This window comes from Lepidochelys kempii, chromosome 6, assembly GCF_965140265.1.
Source record: "Lepidochelys kempii isolate rLepKem1 chromosome 6, rLepKem1.hap2, whole genome shotgun sequence".
Classification (NCBI taxonomy): Eukaryota; Metazoa; Chordata; order Testudines; family Cheloniidae; genus Lepidochelys; species Lepidochelys kempii.
In genome coordinates this window covers 61,173,559-61,196,461 of record NC_133261.1, presented here as the reverse complement: position 1 = coordinate 61,196,461, position 22,903 = coordinate 61,173,559, and the positions used below count along the sequence as shown (strand labels likewise).

General features: G+C 47.8%; 1 protein-coding gene across 5 annotated transcripts in view; it reads left to right on the top strand.

Moving 5' to 3' along the window:
* LRP4 (LDL receptor related protein 4) overlaps nucleotides 1-22,903 on the top strand; it is a 104,765-nt gene that overhangs the window by 42,643 nt on the left and 39,219 nt on the right. For 3 of the 5 annotated variants that reach the window (XM_073348231.1, XM_073348230.1, XM_073348229.1), the window contains exons 2-3: nucleotides 5,614-5,760; nucleotides 22,471-22,587. In XM_073348231.1, coding sequence (XP_073204332.1) covers nucleotides 5,614-5,760; nucleotides 22,471-22,587 — 264 coding nt within the window. Of the gene's footprint in view, nucleotides 1-5,613; nucleotides 5,761-22,470; nucleotides 22,588-22,903 lie in introns of those variants that run through there. The other 2 variants (XM_073348233.1, XM_073348232.1) reach the window with 1 other exon arrangement.

Genomic DNA, 22,903 nt, shown 5'->3' with positions numbered 1-22,903 from the left:
TAATGTATTTAAAGAATCTCTTGTCACTGCCTTATTATGAGTTACACCTAGCAAGGGTCATGTTGTGCCTTAGGCTTTTTGATTTTGTCCCTACATGCTTGTGCTATTGTTCTGTAGTCCTTAGCAATTCATCCATGTTTCCACTTTTTGTAGAATTCCTTTTTGATTTCAGGTCATTAAAGATCTCCTGATGGAGTGCTGATGGCCTCTGTTCTTCCCAGCATTTCCTTTGCATTGGGATACTTTGCAGTGGTACCTTTTAATATTGTCTCCTTGAGAAACTGCCAGTTCTCCTGAACTCCTTTTTCCCTTAAATTTTCTTCCTATGCCACCTTATCTACCAATTCTCTGAGTTTGTTTAGTCTGCTTTTTGGATGGTAAACTCTAGGTAGATAGGTCTGCATATAGGATGGTTGATTGTTTTTTATATCTGTTTTCTCTATATAATGCTTTCATTCTAAATAAATAAAATTTTGCTTGAAGAAGGTTGCTTGATTACTGGGCACCACTATCGTTGCTCTTGGAGGGAAGAGAACTTTAGGCACTGAAAATAAGTCTGTCCTGCTGAGGACTGCAGCCCAGGTCTAAGAATGGGAAAATTGTGTGACTCTACCCCTAGAGAGGTGACCGCTTGAGGCCCAAAACCCGAGGTGGTGCTCTTAAAGAGAGCAGGAGGGGTCAAAGGTGCAGTTAGCCCACCAACTGAGTCAATATTCTTACCATCTTCCTGTAGCTAGGGGGTTTCTATGTGCTGTTAAACAGTTTCCATTTTGCTTCAGAGACAGGTGAAGTGACTCTTATGTATAGAGAGTCAATAGTGTCTGGGTCTCCTTGACAATGAAAAGTTCTAGATAAATGTTTAGCAAAGTCAAGATTGGGGATGCCAGTGTGTGTTCCTGTTGTTGTAGAGGAGTCTGCAGTAGCCCAAGTGAGTGACATTCTAATGTGGTTATAAGGGGATGTTTCTGCCTTGTTGCTTATTTAGTTGCCCGGAGGGGAGACACCCTGACTTCCGGCCCATTTCCAGATTCCTCTAGCTGATTGGGATTGAAACGTGAGACGGGTCATGTTCCACACTGATGTGCACTTGGTTAGTTTCCTATCACATATGCCCTATTTTTAGAGAGAGCACTCATCAGCAAGGAATGACGCTTCATTGAATCTCCTCACACCCACTGCACTCTTTCTACTTTTCCTCAAGGTAATTTGGTACTCTAGGGATTAGGAGACTGTTCCTCCCAGTCTTCTTGGTGTCTCCTGTTACGGGGGGAGCAGCAATAAAGTTCCGGATATGCTGTATGTGAGAGGCTAGAGCAGAGTGTTGGACATGGAGGCTGAAATCCTGCCTCATTGAAATCAAGGACAAAACTCTCATTGACTTCGGAGGGGAAGGGGGGATTTTACCTTTTGTGTTTGTAGAAGAGAGATATTGTCCATCTATCTGTGGTTAGTTCTTTTACACAAATTAATTGTGATTAGTTATGTACAAAAATTTAAGCCTATTTCTCAGTCTTGGGGGCAGGTGGTTGTTGTATCTGTACAAGGGTGCAGTGTCCTCAGCTTGCAGTGTTGTCAGGGTAAAGTGGGGTTTATAAAAGGCACTTAGCAATAACCACAAGGCCAGTAAAACAAAAGATCGCAAACCACAAAATATTAGGCCGCTGAAGATCATAAAAGGCACATGGCTCAACTATTTTTCAGTTTAGGCCAAGCAAAGCACATTTACTTGGACAATCTCTTGTCAGGGATGGTCTAGCTGTATGTTGTCCTGCCTCAGCACAGGGGGCTGGACTTGATGACTTCTCGAGGTCCCTCCCAGCCCTACATTTCTATGATTAATAGAAGAGTTTAACTTTAAAGATAATAATAAAATTGGGAATACAGCAGACTAAGTTGCAGCACACACAGTGAATTCTTAATGTTACTAGACAGTTATTCCCCTTCAGCTCTCTAAGCTCCATCACCATCTTGATATTTGGCAGCAAAACTAATGCCCCATAAAAATAAACCTCTGATTGGCCATTCATCTAAAAATAATTTGTAAAAGTTTCCCCCCAAGTTTGGGAGTTGCCTGTCTTGACGCTTTACTTGTTGTGGTTGGCAGATGCCACCTCAAATTGGCTGGCTCAAACTTGCTCTAGGCTTAGCCCTCTGTTCAATTTGTTTTTATTCTGTTTTTTTGTGGAGAAGGGGACAACACTGAAACTATAAAATCTCATCCACTTTCCTTTACCTCCCAGATTGTTGCTGTATGGGAGCAGGAAGCTGGAGGTGCTGCTGTGTCTTCCCTTAGAGCACAGTCAGAGTTCAGACTAGCTCAGATAAGTTGCCAGGTAATGTTGGGCAAAATGGTAGAATAATTGGTGCTCTGTGAAGTTGACCATAGAAAGGGGTTAGGTAAGGTCAACTTGAGAGCACAGAGACAAAATGCAATAGGTTTCTGCCTTTCTAAGTAGTGGTAGGCTGCCAGCAGAAGACGGTTTGCCCTGAATTTTCATAAGTTTCCAGTTTGAGTGTTTTTCTATCACAGTGTGGGTTGGTGAAGAGCTTTGAAGGGGGTGCTTGTTCTTGTAAACTTAATTTTGAATTGGCAAGCTGATTATTTACCCCAAATGATTATCTTCCAATAGTCAGGCAAGTTCCATGGATGACATCTTGCTTTCCTGTTTGAACACCGTCCCTGGCTTTCCCCACCTTCTGAATCATGCTCAAGTTTCTTAGCTTGGCCTCATTTTCAGGGCTCTGTAATACTCAGCTAATGCCTACATTTCTGTGTTCTTCCCCCACCCCTTTGCTCTGCTATCAATTCCCACCTCATCATTCCCTTGGTCTCCTTTTCCCACTCTCTCATCTTTGTCCCAGCGCTTTACTCTTGAAGCATTTTTTTCTTTCCTTTTTGCACCAAATGTTGACTATTTCTCTATTCTTTAAAATTCCTTCTCAGAACATGTTTCCATGAAGCCTTTTAAAAATGATGTGCAAAGGAAGCAGGGGAGGGAGGAAAAGCTTGTATGTCTTCTCTCCTCCCCACAACTCTCCTTATGGTCTATTAAAGAAGGTCTAGGAGTCTTTAATTTAAAACAGATACACTAAAAGTTCAGATCTTATCAACCCTCTTTTTTTCCTTTAAGGATTCTGTAGAGGACTAGTAGGTGTTTGACTTTAGATAGCATGGAACCCCCATTGCTGGTGTTGCTGATCAGCTCAGCGTAGGGCTGGCAACTTTTTAATCAAACAAAACTGAGCACATTTGCCCCACCCCCGCTCACTCCATCTCCCCTCCCTCTGTCACTCATGCTTCCCCACCCTCACTCACTTTCACTGGGCTGGGGCAGGGGGTTGGGGTGCAGGAGGGGGTGAGGGCTCCAGCTGGGGGTGCGGGCTTTGGAGTGAGGCCGGGGATGTGGGGTTGGGGTGCAGGAGGGCTGGGGCAGGGGGTGAGAGGTGCAGGCTCTGGGTGGCACCCACCTTAGGTGGCTCCCAGAAGCAACCGGTAGCTCCCTCTGGCTCCTAGGCACAGGGGTGGCCAGGTGGCTCCATGCGCTGCGCCTCTCTGCCAATGGGAGCTACGGAGCTGGCGCTTGGGGCGGGAGCAGTGCGTGGAGCCCCTGTGGCCACCACTGTGCCTAGGGACTGGACATGCCGGCCGCTTCCAGGAGTAGCGCGGAGCCAGGGCAGGCAGGGAGCCTGCCTAAGCCCTGCGGTGCCGCTGACTGGATTTTTAGAGGTCCACCTGGCAACCCTAGCTCCGCACTGTCTGGGTCTGATGGCCTCCTTTGTTTTCCTTCCTACTAAGTCATTCTGGAGTGCTCTGTATGTGTGAGGGGGGGCTGGGACGTCTGCTGCAAGTGTTCAGTATTGCCAGCTCATATGTTCAAAAATCATGCATCAGACCCTCAAAATTCATGAGATTAGTTTAAAAATTGAGATATTTAAAAATTAATAATCATGTTGGTTTTTGCCTCCCTTCTGATTTTTCACCTGGAAGAGAAGACCAGCCCCTTCCCCAATTTGTGCGCCATCATCTTAGGTTCAAAACTGAGCTTTAAATATACCCCCATACACAAATGCAATCCTCCCTGTTCACTGCTCAAAGGGGGCTCTGTTTATCCCCTCCTGTTGCTGAGGGGGTGGGGAACTGCCACTCTGTACCCCTCCCTAGCTTGGCTGCCCCACTTGATCTCTCTTGCCCCTCCTATACTTCCCTTCCTTTCCCCTCACAGCTTCCTACCATTCACATTCTCCTTTTCTGCCATGTTATGTTCCCTAAGCACAACCCTCTGTTGCTCGGGCTCCCCACATTCCCCTGACTCCATATAGTTTCCTGTCCCATTTCCAGTATTGCAAACCCAAATGTTCAATATCATGAGCTAGGCCCGTAGAGATCATGAGACTTTTATTTTAAAGTTTTATTTATATTTCTCTCCTGGTTTGTAAGCTCTTAGGATGCACTTGAGTCTCATGTCAACGCGTTTCTCCCCAATAGGTTAGAAACTGAGATGCTCATGTAATTGAGATGCCAGGAGGGCTTTAAGTAAAATATCAAATATTACAAGTGTAGGCAACACTCTGTTATGTAACAGATTCACCCTCCTTGCTGTCACTATAGTTTCATTCCTGCCTCCTCTGCATTCTCCTGGGAGATGGTGACCATCTTTCCTGGGGACAGTGTCACTTTCACAGGCAAAGATTAAAGGGACATGATGGCCAACTTGCTGAGGGCAGTCTGTGGTTTCATTTCCCATTATCATCAGTGAGACTGGTGGCCATTTTGGATAAGGATAAAACTTCATAAGATTGAAGGCAGAAATCAGAAAATCATGTGATTGTTTAGCACCCCGCACAATATCGCAAGACTTGGGATAAAATTGGAAGAGTTCTTAATTCACAAATCATAGAAATTAAAGATGCAAATGCCTATTAAGCCATCTTGTCCACCCATTCCTTCGGGTCTAGTCATGGAATATTCCCTATAGTCTGTTCTCTATGGCTTTTGTCTTCCCATCTCTGGTCCTAGGTTGCAGGGCTTCCACCTTATCTCTTGGAAGTTGATGCCAGAGCCTCACCCATCTCACTGTTACAGATCTTGTGGAAGATTCCACCCATGTTTACTTCTGTTCCGTTTTCTCTTAAATGGGTCCCGTGTTCTTCTCTTGTTTCCATGAGCACCACAATGAGGTGCGACAGCAAACGTCAGCAGATGAATTATAGTGCACTGTTTTAAATCCATAGAGGTCTGCTCTTAGATGAACTAGACTCAAGTAAATAACAAAGATGCACTGGTGACAAAGTGGCAATTACAATTAAATTTAAGGAAGCCCAAATATCTGCCTGCTATGCTGATCCCTAGGCCTCTTTCTGGCTGCTTGCTTTGTGGTGTTACCTCCAGATAGTGTCACTCCGGGAATCTATGCACATCATTGAGACCAAGGATAGAAGGTGTTTTTCTTTTTGCAATGGGTTGTATATGTGTTTGCACACGTGTGCATGTGTATTGTGTATGTGGAGAATAATTGTGACGTTGTTTGGAAGCTGGTGCGCTTATGTTAAAACAATGGGGTCCTTTCTCCCTCTCTCTGATCATCTGGTTATTTTCTTTCTCTCCCCGTGCAGGTGTAATAAGCAGCACTGACTGTTCCTGTGGACGCAATCACTTTACTTGTGCAGTCAGTGCCTTCGGCGAGTGCACATGCATCCCAGCTCAGTGGCAGTGTGATGGTGACAATGACTGTGGGGACCACAGTGATGAAGATGGCTGCAGTAAGGAAATAACTCCATTTGTGTGTATATGCGTGCGCGCATACTAGCAGGTATCTGCAGGCAGGAGGGGGTGTGTATGAGTGAGTGAGAGAGAGAGAAGGCTGAATATGAAGGCTTTAACTTTCCTCTACGGACCTGAGAACTCTGTGTCTGATTTACAATGAGTTCGTTATGGTTTGTTTCCCACCTGCTAACTGTCCTTTTTGACTGAGGCCTATTTCTGGAATAATAGAGAGCTATTGGTCAGGACTACATGTATAGATAGCGCAGGATGGGACTAGTGGAGGCAGCTGTAGTCAGAGTGGAAGTCAAGGAGGAGGCTTGCTCTGAACTATACCCATGTTTAGTCCCCAGCATGCTTTTTTTTTTTTTTTTTTTTTTAACTTTGATTTAATTCTGTTTGAGCTGGTGAAAATAGTTTTGAACTAAAATGTAAAACTTGTGAACAGACAGACACGCCAAACGAGCCTACTTCTCTGCTCCACCGTCCCTTCAAATCAATTGCCCTTGGGCAGTGTGTCTCCTTCACCACCTGGCTCCTTTTTAGGAGCCCCAGTGGCCCTGACTATATGAGATGCTTTTCCATTTACCATCACAACAGTTGAGGTTTACTAAGGTGCTTGAGCTGATGGTCCCCAGATTTCAGAGCTCAGGAGCTAGTAGCTGGGGGGCTCCGGACTCCGAGGCTCCCATATTCCCTGGTCTCACAGAGCCAGAATCCATTAACCTGGGGCATTGGGCAAGGCCATTCTTGCTTTTGGGACTGGTTGGGGGTCATGTGGGAGGAACTGTGTTTGTGTGAGGGGACGGGAGTGTCCTCTTCCTCATGTGAAAGGAACAGCTGCCCAGTAAATAACTGAGGTATATAGGTGGAGAAAATAAACGTGCTGTGTGAGTATGTTCTGAACTAGTGTGCACTCCCTCCATCTTGCAGGCTGCAATGTTACCCACCCTGGGTGCTCCGTGAGGGGAGGGGAAAGCAGCCCTTCTAAGCTACACTCCTGTCATTCATTCACCTGTTGCTATGGGATCCTGTGAGCAAGATCATCTGACAGCTGATGTCAGTGTCCGTTTAGCTGAGTGCACAGATGGGAACCGATGAAAAGCTGGGTTCCCAGTGGGCCTAGCAGGAAGGAAAAGAATTAGAATGCAGAAATGCTCTCCCTAAGACCACAAGGAAATGTAGCTGCTTCCTTTACTCACCTCCTGGGATTTCAGATTCCAGTGGAGGATAAAGCTCAACTTGAAAGAATTACTTTTCTTCAAATGACCTAGTATCCAAAGGGAATCCAGGCCCCTCTGTCTCTAGTGGAGGTGGGGAAATCTTTCTCCACTGAATTGTGTGTCCCTACCCAACCTCTCCTTGATTCCTGCTGTTCTGACATCTGTGCAGGAGAAAATTTCATTCCCCTTGTGCAATGGAGTATTGGAGAATCCCACTGATGTTTCTCTGCCCCCTTTTGCTTCTCTGCGTAGATGTGGGAGAATCCTGCACTGCTGGTAGGGAAGTTCCCTTCCTCCCCAACCTTGGTTCCTGCATCTCTGGACAGAATATTTAGAAACATGGGAAACTCACCGGGGGAAAATAGACCCTCAGGAAAATAAAGGGAGCAGGTCTCTGATATAAAGGTGACCAGTGGGAAGAGAACCCGAGAACCCTGTGCAGGAAGCAGGGAAATAATCTGAGACAATATTTGGAGAGTCCAAGAACAAAGGAGGAAGTGGAGCAATGGGGATGGAATCTGTCCAGACCTGCAGGACTGGGCCAAGGGAGAAAAAGCACAAAACCTCTGAGAAGAACCTTCGTGCTGTGGGGGTGGGTGACTGGGAGCCAGGGAAAGTCTCGATCCCTGAAAAAGGTGGGAGGAGAGAAACAGGAACCCACCAGTTGTCTGTCTCAGGTTGAGAATAGGGGAGTTGAGGCAGGAATATCTGATAACCAAGCACCCTGGGCTGACTTTGAAAATTGGTCTTGGTGGCCTCCAGTGCGCTTACTGAGGCAGGATGGAGATAAAAGGGAGACAGGGTCTACTTGGGCTTCACACAAGGAGTGAGGCTTCACACAAACTGGGGAGGGGTGGAAAACTGATTTGTGATCAGATTGGCTGAACTCCCTATGATTGGGAGGGAGAAGAAATAAACATGGCAGTTGCAGACAACCATGTGAGCTAGAAATCCTGGGAATATCAAGCCATCAACATGAATCAATCTGAGTGACTGACCCTTTGCACTCAGGGACAGGAGATAACACAGCTGCAAAGTGTGTGTGTGGGGGGGAGCTCTCTGGAAAACAGCAAGTCTGAGACAGGAGTGATTAGACCCCCTCCTGCCACACTATTGTGTGTAGTTCTGGTCTCCACAATTTAGAAGAAGAGAGACAAACTGCTAGAGCATACAAAGAAGGGTAACAAAACTGGTAAAATGGGAGAAGAGCTGGAAGGAGATACTTCTACCCTATATAAATGTAACTTGAGGGGAGGGGTTGGAAAACGATCTGCCTCTGTAAATACCTACAAATAAACAGGGTAGATAAAGGGAAAGAATTCTTCAGCTCACAGCTAGGGTAGGAAGGAGGGCAAAAGCAGAAGCTAGATGCTGGAGCTGAGGAGCTGGTGACTCTCACAAAGGACTTAAAAAGAACCCACCAATCCCAGGACTATGTGAGCATTCCCAGTTGCCAGGCTTAGTGAGGCACTCACAACACTTCTGCTCCATTGAGGCTGCTGAGTCATCTGAGTGGCTGTCTAGCATGCACCATGCTGTGTGATATTACCAGCCTGTTAGGGACAGGACAGCTTTGTGATGTGGGGTGCTGGTGACTGCTTTCTTTATTAATCTCCCATTCTGCCTGGCAATTATGGTGAAAGCTCCTTGTTGAAGCCAACAGTGCTGAATCCCTTTCCTAGCCTGGCTGTTAAAGTCTTCCCAGAGACTTCTGAAGGTGTTGGATCCTCACAAGCTCCTTGCAAAGCACCTTTAAGAGCACTCCCATCATGGCCTAACCCTTTCCGTCCTTCCACTTTCCCACTGTTCATCCAGCTTCTTCAAAATCCATATGTTGTCCCATTTAGAGTTGCTGCTACTGCCTCCTCCTGTTGGAACTTGTCTGCTTCCAGCTCCCCTCTCTCATTGTCTCCTATTCGGAACTTGCCCTGTTTCCTGTCTGCTCATTTTCACCATGTCTAAAACTCCTGAATTCCCAGGTAGCTTTTATAGGCATAAGTACCAGGCAGTGGAATAGGATTGCATGCTTCCCTTGCAGAAGTTAAAGGCCCAATTAAGACATCATTGAGATTCCTTGAAAACCATGGAGCTAGGAGTCAGACTGGAATGAGCCATGTGATGTGTTTTGGCCCATGAATCTAGTTCTGTGGAGCCACATGTGTGCTCCTATCTGAGACGGAGAAGAAGGTACAGGGACCAGCCTTCAGCAAGGTATGGTACTCTAGCTCCTCCTCTGGCCAATCAGTGAAGTAATGTTGATGAGCTCCTGAGAGTGCCATGCCCAACTCCCGAGAGGGAGGGGACTGTGGGGACTCTAGAACTCATAACCCCAAAGGCAAACAGTGACCCAGACCCAAAGGTCTCCGCTCTTGAGGTGGGATCTCTGACCATAAAGCGAGGTGTATGCTGGAGTAATTGAGCTAGTTAATTGCAATTAAATAATTTTACATTAGTTCCATTTGTAACTTTGAAGTGATAAGGTGCTAATTGTTGTTAAAGATCATGTGGGGAGGGCTTGAAATGGAAGGTGAACAAGAGCGCAAGACATGCAGCAATGAAAGGAGATGCGCCAGCCCAAAGCGGGTGCAGGAAGGGGATGCACAGAGGAGAACACGTCCTCCTTTAAGAGTGGGCCTTGTCTTAAGTTTTAAGCTCCGTCTAACTATGGTGGCTACCAACCACCTGTCAAATCTTCCCCCCGAGGCGGGAAATCTCACTCCCACCCCAAATCTAGGGCCTTGTCTACACTGGCAAGTTTCTGTGCAGTAAAGCAGCTTTCTGCGATGTAACGCCTGAGGTGTAACTGCCAAGCCATTTAGTGCACAGAAACGGCACAGTTGCAGCACTGTAAAAGCTCTATGCCTTTCGTCAGGGTGTTTTTTTTTTTAGTGCTGGGGCTACAGTGTCGTGGTGCCAATGTAGACACCCTGGTTGATTACAGCACTGCAGTTGGCCACCTGGAGGTGTCCCACAATGCCTGTTCTCGCCTCTTTGGTCATTGGTTTGAACTCCTACTGCCCTGCCTCAGGTGACCAACCGTGAGCCCCACCCCTTAAATTCCTTGGTAATTTTGAAAGCCCCCTTCCTGTTTGCTTGGTGATGCGTGCAGTGGTCTCAGCACATCTTTCCAGGTGGCCATGCCTGCTCCACACACCAGGCGATCCCCCACTTGGAGCAATGCCGAGCTGCTGGACCTCATCAGCATTTGGGGAGAGGAGGCTGTCCAGTCCCAGCTGTGCTCCAGCCATAGGAATTATGATACCTATGGACAGATTTCACAATGCATGACTGAAAGAGGCCGTGACTTGGACACACTGAAGTGCAGGGTCAAAGTGAAGGAGCTGCAGAACGCCTACCACAAGGTCTGGGAGGCAAACCACCGCTCCAGTGCTGCGCCCACAAGCTGCTGATTCTACAAAGAGCTGGACATGATACGTGGGGGAGACCCCACCTCCACTGTAAAGGCCACTGTGGCTATTTTGGTGGCTTGCGTGCCAGTCGAGAGTGGATCGAGCAAGGAGGAGGAGATCTCGGATGAGGATGTGGAGGGGGAGGGGCACTCAGAGAATGACTCAGAGGTCAGAGATACATGCAGCCAGGAGCTCTTCCCTACTGCAGAGGAGGCTAGCCAGTCACAGCGGTCAGAGCTTGGTGAAGCGCAAACAGGAGAGGAGGCCCCTGGTAAGTGGCTTTGATTTTGGGAATCGCTGAAGCGAGTTATTGGGGACAAGGGGGTTGCAGGAAGCAGGCTTGTGTCTCTATGATGCTCATACCACCACATGCCTAGTCTGAGCATTGGAACAGGGTGTTGATTAACTCCCTCACTTCGCAGCAATCTGCCTCCGAGATTTCCAGGAAACTCTCATGGAGATACTGGGCAATCCACTGCTGCAGGTTCTGTAGCAGAGCTGCTTTGTTTCATGCCCCATTAAGGGTAACTTTCCTGCGCCACTCTGCCGTCACTGGGGGGGGTGGGAACCGTTGCTGCACACAGGCGAGCTGCATAAGGGCCAGGGCGGAAGCTGCAGTCATGGAGAAGACCCTCCCTTGATTCCGTGCTCACCCTCAGCAGCGAGATAATGAACACAGCCTGTGGAAAATGTGGGGACAGTAGTGATTATAAGGCTCCCCCTACACTGGTGGCTCTCCCCAAAAGCCACGTGCCCAATGTACAGCAGGGACTGGGAACACTGATTTACCCTCCCCCTGTGGCTACTTACCATTTTGGGGGTCTTGTGGCTCATGTGTGCTTGCCTGGGGTCAGCCAGTTAGTGACAGGTATGTGAATAGTGGCTGTGCTTTAAATCACTGAATCAGTGGTCTGTGTGTTGCATTTTGGCTTCACAGATATGACCTTGGGAGCCCAACCTCCCTCTTTGTTATCATTGGCTGAACGGCTGCACAGAATTAGAAAGCGACCATGAAGAACTAAAGAGGACGTTCTGCGTGATGTCATGATGCACTCTGCGGCCGAAAAACAAGAATTGAAGGAGTGGCGGGACAGCGAGAAGAGGGACCGAAAGGAGAATGCGGCGCGCCAGAACAAAGCCGCAGAGCGGCTCTTAAGCGTTATGGAGCGCCAAGTGGACGTGCTCCAGGCACTATTAGCACTGCAAACCGCGCCCGCCCTCCCCTGCAGCCGCTGTCGCAAAACTCTTTCCCGTGCGCCCCCCAGACACTGCCAACGCACTGTCAACCTCCTGGCTCCAGTCTGTACATACTGCATTCCATTCCTGCCCCGTCACAGTTGACTCCCAGTACCCGCTGCACTCAACACCCGTCCCTCTGCAGTTTAGCCCTGCTGAAGAACAGTATCCTCTGCACTGTACTCCAAAGGAGAAGGTTGCATATGATACCTGAACATACACAAATCTTTAACTGTCCCAGGACCCTACCTCCTCCTGGGACCCTCCCTTCCTCCATCCCCGACAGTGCTGATGTGTTTTTTTTTTGTGTGTCTCCTCCTCCTGTTTTTTTTTTTTTTTTATATAAGAATTATTTTGGTTTGAAAGCACTCTTTATTCCATTAATTGAAAGCAAACAGAGCCCTGCAAAGCAACAGGCAATTTTCTTAAATCTTCACAGTGCATCGTCTGCACCAATCACAATCACCTCCTAGCACTACAAGCACTGCACTCCCGAGCATAGCAACAAATATTAGTGGATTTCAGCTTTAAATTGCTGCCTCAAGGCATCCCTGATCCTTATGGCCCCACGCTGCGCCCCTCTAATATCCCTGGTCTCTGGCTGTTCAAATTCAGCCTCCAGGCGCTGAGCCTCAGCGGTCCAGCCCTGAGTGAAACTTTCACCCTTCCCTTCACAAATATTATGGAGTGCACAGCACGCGGCTATAAGCATAGGAATATTGTCATCGGCCAGGTCCAGCCTCCCATATAGGCAGTGCCAGCAGGCCTTTAAACAGCCAAAAGCGCACTCAACAGTTATTTTGCACTTGCTCAGCCTGTTGTTGAACTGCTCCTTACTGCTGTCAAGGTTCCCCGTGTATGGCTTCATAAGCCACTGCATTAAGTGGGAGGCAGGGTCTCCCAGGATCAGAATGGGCATTTTCCCATTCTCCCATTTTCCCGTAGTTTCCCCTACGGTGATCTTCTGGTCGGGGAAGAAAGTCCCTACTTGCAGCTTCCTGAACTGGCTAATGTTCCAAAAGATGCGTGTGTCATGCACCTTTCCAGACTAGCCTGCGTTAATGTCTGTAAAACACCCACAGTGATCCACAAGCACCTGGAGAACCATAGAGAAATACCCCTTCAGATTAATGTACTCAGTGGCTAGATGGTCTGGTGCCAGAATTGGAATGTGCATTCCATCTATCACCCCTCCACAGTTAGGGAAGCCCATTTGTGCAAAGCCATCCACAATGTCTCACATGTTGCCCAGAGTCACAGTCTTTTGGAACAGGATGCAATTAATGGCCCTGCACACTTCTGTCAACACGAGTGCAATGGTTGACTTTCCCACTCCAAACTGGTTATTGACTCATCGGTAGCAGTCTGGAGTAGCTAGTTTCCACAGTGCAATCGCCATGCACTTCTCCAACGACAGGGCAGCTCTCTTTCTGGTGTCCTTGCACTGCAGGGCAGGGGCAAGCTCATCACATAGTCCCATGAACGTGGCTTTCCTCATCTAAAAGTTCTGCAGCCCAAACGTGCATGACAATGTGATCCCGCCACTGAGCAAAGAGGAAGGGTAACAACTGGGGAACAAAGGAAGAGTGACTGACCCAGAAACCATGCAAACTTGCTTCATAGCTGGAAATGGAAAAAAGGCTACTCCAACGCCTTTACTCACTGGAGCATTTCTTCACCTTAAATTGGAAATATAGGGGAGAAACTCCACACACACACACACACGCTTTCTCTCTCTCTTTGGGTAGGTCTACACTGGCAGTGTTACATCACTGATCAGAGAGCGCTGAAGGGAAACCGCTTCCCTAAGGACTTGCTCAGTTTTATTGCATCAGAGTAACTGGTGTATCTGACTTTGAACAGGGACTTCCCATGGCCCTGAGGATTATCAGTAATGGCCTGGGCAAGGAGAACTTACCCTCTGCCAGCATATGGGTTCTCTGCTTATCTCTCTATGGCAGGGATTGCTTCCCTCCCAAAGCTGAACCCCTGCTATTACAGGAGCCAATTAGTCCATGTCATATTTGCTTCCTGCTTTGGATCATGTTTAGAAGCCAAAGTGCTGTAGTAATCATAGTAATAAGCACCCTTGCAGCTGTCATGCCAGCTTCATAGAGTTTCTTTCGGGTGTCGGCTCTTTGGCTCCATGACAGCATCTGTTTTGGATCCACTTGCTGCTATGTGTGCCAGAGCAGCTCAGCTGCCTACACACCTTCTGCCAGCAGAGGCTGCCTGGGATTGTTGCTAACCAAAGCAGAGTGTAAGCAGAAGACTGGTCTTCATGTCTGCATTCACTTGCGAGTGCAGCCTGGCCCTTTCCCAGTCACTGGGAATATTTCTGTCTTTTTTGTACATGTGGGTCCCGCTTTGAGGCCAGGGTGGGAGGAGAACTGAGTAAATTCAGCCTCAGCCTTGACAAACTGGCTGCTCCCCAAAAGATTTCCCTTGTTTTATCCCAGCTGTCCTCTTTTCCATGGAGTCTTCCTGCTCTGATGAACATACTCCACCTGTGCATGTATTGGTCCCCTTCTGCCTTTGAACTGTCTGCTCTTTGGGACAGAGACTTGCTTGCTTGGTCCAGCATCTTGTTGTGTCACACTTTCTGGACTTAAGGAGAGTGGGGGACTGGTTATTCTTTTTGTCCTAGGTTATTGAAAATGGGATAAAAGTCCACTGCTCTGAACCCAGTAGGAAGTGTAGACAGCTTCTCTTGAGCCACGTGAGTGTGTAACTCATTTTGTTTGAGACATTTTCCTGGGCTCTGTCTCTTTTCACCTATGAGAACTGGGCTGTGTGTGAGATTACTAAACTAATCTGTCCCAGACCAAAACTGTGAGGTGATGCTAAGGGTAAAAATTCTTACAGGAGCCTTTTGCTGTAGTTAGTGTGAATAAAAAAAAAACAAACAAACAGTCCACAAACCACATAACCATTGCTCAAAAGTCAGGAATTTAAGAGTTCAGGTTAAACTTAAAAGAATCCCCAATCTTTGAAAGTCTGAAAATTCAAAGTAAAGTCCACAACCTACATTAACTCTACTCCTGAAGTGACACCAGCCCCACATCTGCCCTACTTTGGGTATTTTGACTTTGCAGTAGGCTTAATTCATATCTCCGAAATGATCAGACAAACTACATCACAGAAGATATGGTGTTCCCCGGCATTGGCCCTTGCCACTTAAGGATTGCAAAGTATTTGGTGCTGGTCGCAGATGGTCCCTTTCTATTTCTTTCTCACTTTTGCACAGCTTGTGTGGGAGTCCAGATTTTCTGACAGTACATTTGAACATCGAATTCAATGATACCACTAGAGGGAGTATTTTCTATTTTGGTTTCTGGAGAAATAGCAAAATGCAGTGGCCCCTGCTGAGCATCCTGATTTCTGCTCAAGGCTGGATTAAGAGTCTCCGCCCTCTATCTTGGGCCTGCTGCACACTCTGCTGATTTCCTTTAGCTGGTAAGCGTCAGCAATTAACACAGGCGCAGTGTTCCTGGCCTCTGTGTGTGGAGCAGATCTGTGTGATGTGCTCTCAGCTGGCACCCCAAACTCTGGGGAGGCACCACTGGGAAAGAAGGGGTGGGGAAAGTCAACTCTAATGGCATTCTCCTCCTTAGCAAATGTGTGGAGCATGATTGCTTATCACAAACACCATCTTTAGACAGAGGGACAAATATAAGACCATTTGGAAACACCCACATTCTGGACACTAGCATCTTCTTGACTATATCATCGTTAGAGCCCGTGATTGTACTGAAATCCATATTAAACAAGTCATGAAAGGTATGGATGACTGCTGGACAGATCACTGTTTGGTCAGAACAATCATGAACACGTGGCTTACACCACAACACCATAAACAACCAAAAGGAACGTGGAAGAGATTTAACATCAGGGCACTTCAAAAATCACGCTAGCCGTGAGACCCTTCATCAACGCCTCATTCAGAGGCTCTCTGACCTACCATATCCAAACACATTGGGAGGAGTTCAAGACCATTTATTCACAAAGCATGTGCTGAATTGATTGGATACTCCACTCACTGCCATCAGGATTGGTTTGATGAGAACAGCAAGGAAATTCTAGCACTGACTCAGCAGATGAGAAGCGCATTTTGCACTTGGCAATATAAATCCTCGAACCAGCAAAAACAAGAGAGTTATCAGCTTAAAGCTGTAGTTCAAAGGAGGCTGGGTGACATCAAGAATCAGTGGTGGCAAGCAAAGCCCATGAAGATCCAAAACTTCACTGATCAACATGATATGAGCAAGCTTTTTTTCAAGCAACGAAAGCCATCTATGGGGCCAAGCTCAAGCAACACAACCCCTCTGCAATCTCAGGACAGCTCCATCCTTCTTAAGGACAAGGTAGCTCTCAAGCAACATTGGAAGGAGCACTTTGAGACTCTATTAAACCATGGATCTAAAGTCTCAGCTGCCAGCATAGAGTCCATTCCCCAGCAACCAGTAATAGAACCTCTTGCTGACCCCCATCTTCTGAGGAAGTTTGGCGAGCCATCACTCAGACTAGAAACAACAAGGCACCAGGCCCAGATGGCATCCCCATGGAGGTCTTCAAAACTGGTGGAATAGCACTCGTGCACAAACTTCATCAACTTCTTGTTAGAATTTGGGTTAATGAGGAAATTCCATCTGACCTAAAGAATGCGAATACCCGTTTTTCAGAAAGGGGACAAGGCAATGTGTGGGAATTACCAAGGCATTGCCCTCCTCTTCATTGCAGGGAAGATCTTTGCTCACATCCTTTTGAACCATCTCCTCCCTCTTGCCGAAGATATCCTTCCGGAATCCCAATGTGGTTTCATACCATCTCAGGGCACCACTGACATGATTTTTGTTGCACGACAGATCCAAGAGAAGTGTAGAGAACAACACCAGCCATTGTTTATGGCATTTATTAACTTAACTAAGGCTGTTGATTCCATCAATCATGAAGCATTATGGAAGCTGCTATCTAGATTCGGTTGTCCATTTAAGTTCATTCGTGTTCTCGGGCTACTTCATGATGAGATGACTGCCACTGTCCTCTATAATGGGTTGTAGATGGACCTGTTTACCATCTGTACTGGTGTTAAGCAGGGCTGTGTTATTGCCTCAACCCTTTTTTCCATCTACCCTGCCGTGATCTTGATTCTTATTCATGACAACCTTTCTTCTGGAGTTAGGATTGAGTATCGAATGGATGGCCAGCTCTTCAACCTGTGGCGTCCTTATTCTAAAACTAAGGTCAGCAGGACTGTTATTACCAACCTTCAGTATGCTGAAGACTGTGCTATCCTTCCGCACACCAAGGCTGACTTGCAATCCACCCTAGATCTTTTCTCAGGCCTTTCATAGCCTGGGACTTTCCCTCATCTTTGGGAAGACTAAGGTGCTCCACCAGCCTGCCCCAGTGCAAGTTGCCTTCCTTATCCCACAAATTGCTATCGGTGGTGAACTCCTGGAAAACATTGAGCATTTCCCTTACTTTGGTAGCCACCTCTCCCAGACAGACAATCTTGATGTGGAGATCGAACATAGGATCCATTGTGCCAGCGCATCCTTCGGAACGTTGCTGCGTTGTGACTTTATTGACAGAGAGCTGCAGATGGAAACTAAGATCCTGGTCTGCAATGCAGTAGTCATCCCCACTATTCTTTTTTGGTGCGAGACATGGGTGACATACCGAAGCCGTCTTTAGTGGTGCCACCAGTTCTGCCTTAGGAAGCTTCTCCATATCAGATGGAAAGATCATCGCACCAATGCCAGAGTTCTCTCTGCAGCTAACATCACCAGTGTTGATGCTAAGATTATGAACCATCAGTTTTGTTGGGCTGGCCATTATGTGCAGATGGCTGATACTCTTCTTCAGAAGCAAGTCCTCTTTTCTCAGCTTAGTCATGGTAAGAGGACTTGCGGGGGAAAGAAATGCTACAAGGACATCCTGAAAGTATATCTTCAGAAGGGAGGCGTTGACCCCACGAACTGGGACAAGCTGGCCGGCGTTGCATCATACATCAAGCCTCAGCCCATTTTGAGAGAATTGCCTTGCTCGAGAGGCTGAGAAATGGCAGAGGAGGAAGGAAAGGGTACAGCATCCCAGCCAGCAGTTATGCTCTCTCCAAGCAACCACCTGTCAAATATGTGGAAAAACCTGTAGAGCACAGATTGGTCCATCTAATGTCTCAGCAATGACTTCCCCCCCCCGCAGATAGCCATCGTCAGCTGTTCCTCGATACGAGGAGGATATCAGCTGGAGAGCAGCATGTTGAGTTGTTTGTGAGGTTCAAACCCAGCCTGGAGATAGTGTTATGAAACGTTAATGTAGATTCTGTGAAGAATATAAAAAGCAACCTCTCTTGTTCTTAGTGTCAAGCGAACAGCCCATCTGGTAAGGACTGTGAGGCACTTGCTTTCCTGGGTGCCAGGTGATTTCTGATGCAGCACTCAGCAGGGCTGGAGCATTCCAAGGACTGTGGCACATGATTCAGCCTGTTCGTCTTTCATGACTTTCCCCCCCGGACCATAAAAACCAGGGGGAAGTAGTGGATACAACAGGCCTATGGTAGACCTAGCTCTGCTGAAATCTTGGATGACTTTTAGTGTGATTGTGCAGTAGGCATAAGTACAGGGAAGTGGTCAGGAGTTCAAAGGCCTTTTTGTGTTGGTCACTGGCAGTAGGCAGAATTAGCCTGTGGAACGCATCACCACAAGGTGCCAACTGAGGCTAAGAGCTCAGGAGGATTCAAAAAAGGATTAGGCATATATCGTTAATGAGAACATCCACAGTAACATTAGAAAGGATTACAAATACAGTACATAAAATTGATGCATAAAATTAGCTGATGAGAGGTAGAAGGGAGTGAGTTTAGGAATAAGTTTACCCTCTGGGGATGCTGTTGCATAATGGCACACATGGGGGTTTCCTACATTTTCCTCTGAAGCATCTGCTACTGGCCACTGTCAGAATAGGTCCACACTGGAAAATAAAAAAGGTGTTCTTAACTGGGGTAGGTAGCTAGCTTGAGTGTTGGCTAATTCAGGTTAAAATAGCAGTGGAGATATGGTAACTCAGTTTTTAGGCTTGAACTCAAGCTGCTAACTTGAGTGAAAAGTTGAGTTGCTATGTTTTTGCTGCTGTTGTAAATCCAAGTTAGTTTATGTGGGTTAGCTAACTTTTTTTTTTTTCCCCCGCTCCCAGCCCAGGGCACTGGATTAGATGGACACTAGTGGTCTGGTCTGAGCTGGAAATTCCTATGTTCTGTGAAACTTCAGCCTTCATTCATCAGCCTTGGGTTTCTTTACAGGAGGCTCTTGTGGAAGAGGCGACTCTATCTGTGTCCTGGTGTTGTCTGGGCTGGCAGACACACTTGCTGTCTGCTGGGGTGGAAATGGGGCCCTTCTTTGCATGTAGCAGTTTCTGTGTGTCATTTTCTCTTTTTTCTAGCTCCTCAAGCTTATTTTTCATATTTAAGGAGAGTATGAAATTGGCTGAACTGCTCCCTGTAGGGGTGGAATTTCATTTTGCGCAGTTACCTCATGAAGAGAAGCAGGAGTTCAGTGGGATGTTGGTATCCGCTCTGAACCAGTGCTAAAGGCCTAAACCTCTGGGAGCCTGAAAAATTCTTCCCTGGAGAGTCAGTATGCAAATTCCCTTCCAGGCAGCTCCTGCGCAGCCCTTTGGTGATTAGTCATGCTGGGGCTGGGGAGAGCAGACAGTAATGTATGTGCTATGGGGGGGATGGTTTTATCCTTGAAACTGCTGCTGAGGCCAGGAAGGGTCTGGTCTGTGTGCAGTCTACAGAGGCTGCATTGAGGGGAGAGAGGCAGAGCTATGGGCTTGGCTTGTCTCTCAAGATCCAAGAAGCTGCACTTCCTGGTTGTTTTTTCTGGGAGTAAAGTTGGGGGAGGAGAGTGTAACCCCCTCTTCCCGCCACAGGGCAGGAGGGGAATTCCAGTCTCCATGTTCAGTCAGCACTGGGATTCTCTAGGAGGAGGTTGTTGGATGTGTGCACCCACCTTGAAGCATGGTCAAAGGAAACAAACCAGCAGCTAGAAAACGTGCTCCGCTGTTGAGTCTCTGGTTGGTGAATGTAGAGATGTGTATGTGTGTGCCTTCCTCTCCATCCAGGCCTCAGACAGATGGGAGGTTACGTCTACAGAGGGAGTGGCAACCTGTGGCAGCAAGACTCAGAGCCTGGGTCAGTAGACTCAGAATTGTGCTACAGCGCTAAAAATAGCAGTGTAGACACAAGGGCTTTGAAGCCTTGGAGGGTGGTGGACATCAGTGCCCGAGCTCCGGCCTGAGCCACAATGTTTATACAATGATTTTTAATGCCATAGCATGAGCCCTGTGAGCCCGAGTCTGTTGACCAGGCTCTGAGACTTGCTGCTCTGGGCTGTGGAGATGTATCTGAAAAGGCTAGGTGTGATCTGAACACAGGTCTTTGTAGAATCCTAGGCAGTAAAAATGGAAAAGGCCTTTTGGATCCTCGACTCTGTCTCTCTGGGGCCAGTGCAGGATTCTATAGGGGTTTGTTTTAAATGCTCTGTGTGGTGGGGCTTCTGCTCCTTCCCTGGGGAGAATATCCTACACCCTGAGATACCTTATTGTCAGGAAGTTTTCCTTCATATTTGGCCTGCTTGTTCCCTCTTAATTTCAACCCGTTGCACCTACTTATATCCCTATGCATCTCTCTAAATAGGAGTGAATGAAATATCCATTGTGAAAGTTCTTTTCAACAGATGTCTTGTTTTTGAGTCCCCTAAACTTCTGTAAAGTTGTATTGTACCTATAGCCTTTGTTTAGTTACAAAGTATCTCTAAGACCAGTCAGTGGCTGTGGTGGGATTAGAGTTCAGGTCCTCTTGGCTTCCAGCCCTGAGCCTAGTCTGCTATCCCATGTGGCTTTTGCTATGATGGGAGGGGGAACTGTTCTTTTCCGTTTCCTCCATGGAATGGCGTTGTCAGCTGGAGGGGCTAGCATTGCAACAGATGGTGTTTAAGGGTGAAACTGTGTTGTAGTGAGTTAGCTCATTAAGAGAGTAAAAGTGGGACGGGAACTGGGTGTCTCGAGAGGTAGTCAAAAAAGCACACTCAGCTCTTAAATACCCTAGTGCTAGCTGCCTTCCTTAGCTAGAGAAGGGTGACAAACAGGCTGGGATGCAGAGAGGCTGTGCACTGAGGATTGGGTGGGCTGCAGAGGTGCCCTGTGTTAGGAGATGAACCCTGTCCCAGGATGCACCAAGCAGAGACAAGACCCAGCGAAAGGACCTGAAGTTGCCCTTAGGAAGGGGGAACCATGTGTCTGTGAGGCAGAGCAGGCCCTACGCCTCTTGCACCTTTGTGCTGTCAGCTTTGGAGCTGTCTGGGACAGGCGCTCGGTTCTTTGCCATTTTCCACCCAGAGTAGAGAGCCATGCGCGCTTCTGGGCTTAGGTCCCTAATATCCCTGCTGAGAAGGGAGACTATTGGGTCCTACAGAGAGGCCATTTAGGAGGGTTAGTGAAGCTGTAGGAGCTGGGGTGCAGGCACTTGCTCTGTGGGTTCTGAGAAGCTGCAGGAGGTGCTTTCCCATGCTGAGTTTAATCCTGTTACAATCCCAGGTGGGTCTGATTAAGTAAAAGAGCCCCTAGGGTTCTTCCTCCGTCTAATCTGCACTGGTGACACAGGATGTTGGCAGCAATTCTGAGCTGTTAGGGACCGGAGGGTCGAAGGGACTGGAAAACGGAAAGTGTGGCCATCCAATATGTTCTCTCTAGCCCACAGGGGATCTGCCCCTTCCCTTGTCTATTGTGTTGCTGCTGTATTCACCCCCCACCAAGAGTGGTTGGCAGGGGAGGGAGGAGTTATGAGCCTAGCAGAGCAGGACTGGCCTGGCTGGTGACAGCTGGGAGATGCTATCAGCAGGCTGGGCTGGGATGAAAGGGTTTCAGAGACCCAGCCTCTCCCTACTCTGCTCCTCTTTGTATCATTAAGGTAACATTGTTCTTTGGAGAACACACCTGTCAGGAGCAGAGCCCTGTGTAACCTCCTTCCCACAGCAGCTGGCAGCACTTGAAAGCATGAACCTCTCAGGGCTTGGAGTGTTCCTCTCATCTGTGAGGGAAGGGCAGAGCTGGGCTTATGCTCTTCCCTCAAATTCCAGCCTTTGTTCACAGGGCCCTTTGAAGCCAGAGTCCAGCAGCCCCACTTTGTTGCCACTCTATTGAATTCCTAAAGGTGTCTCCCATCCTCCTCCTCCTTCCTACAATGCCTGGATTCTGCCATATACTGTGCCTGGGGCAGGGGGTAGCATCTTCATCTGCTGCCTTAAACTCCTTCTTATGAGCCCTAGAAACAACACCTCATTGGGAGAGCCCCCCTCACACACACGGTATGGGAGGCTGGGCATGTGCCTCAGAAACCCAACAGCATCACTTCAGAGACTCTACCTGTGTAACCGACAAGGGAGGACAGGACGCACTGGGGGAGCATGCAGGGAGAGAAAGAATTTAGATATATTTTTATGTTGCTAACTCTCTTTTGAATGTCCAGAAGGACGTGAAACTACAGGGAGAGGGCTGGGAGGGGGAGAACCGCCTTGTGTCGGCGATGGGAAAGGAAGAAGAAGCTGAAGGGGGCACTGTGGCTCGGCCCCCTGTATTGGGAAGGTCGGTGCTTCTGTGGTGATGCAGCACTGCTCAGCCACAGGTTCCCAGGGTCTTTTCTCACTGATAACCCGAAACTCATCTTCATTTTCGCTAGGGGGCTAGCCCCTTGCTAGCGGGGGAGAGGGAGAAAACGGTCATTATAGGAACGCTGCTGCAGGCACATAGTGAGTTGTCTCCTTTCTCCTGTGTCCAGTGCTGCCTACTTGCTCGTCCTTGGATTTCCACTGTGACAATGGGAAGTGCATCCGTCGCTCATGGGTCTGTGATGGAGACAATGACTGTGAAGATGATTCTGATGAACAGGACTGCCGTAAGTTAACCCTTCAAGGGGAAGATGACATGCTGCTGAAAGGATGGGTGCCACACTGACTTGCTAGGCCTCTGGGAAGCTGGCACCCAAACGGTTAACCAGTGTTAACTTTGTTGACACAGGAACATGGGAGTTTTTCCACTCAGACCAATGGCCCACATAATTCTATATGCTGCAGTACCTGATGCTTCAGAGGAGGGTGACCCTCCCCCAGTGCACCTGGCCAGACAATTGTGTAGCTCTTTATTCTGGGAGAGGGGATGCTTCCTGGTCCCAGCTGGAGAACAGTTTACGTCCTGCAGCCTGCTAGTTAATG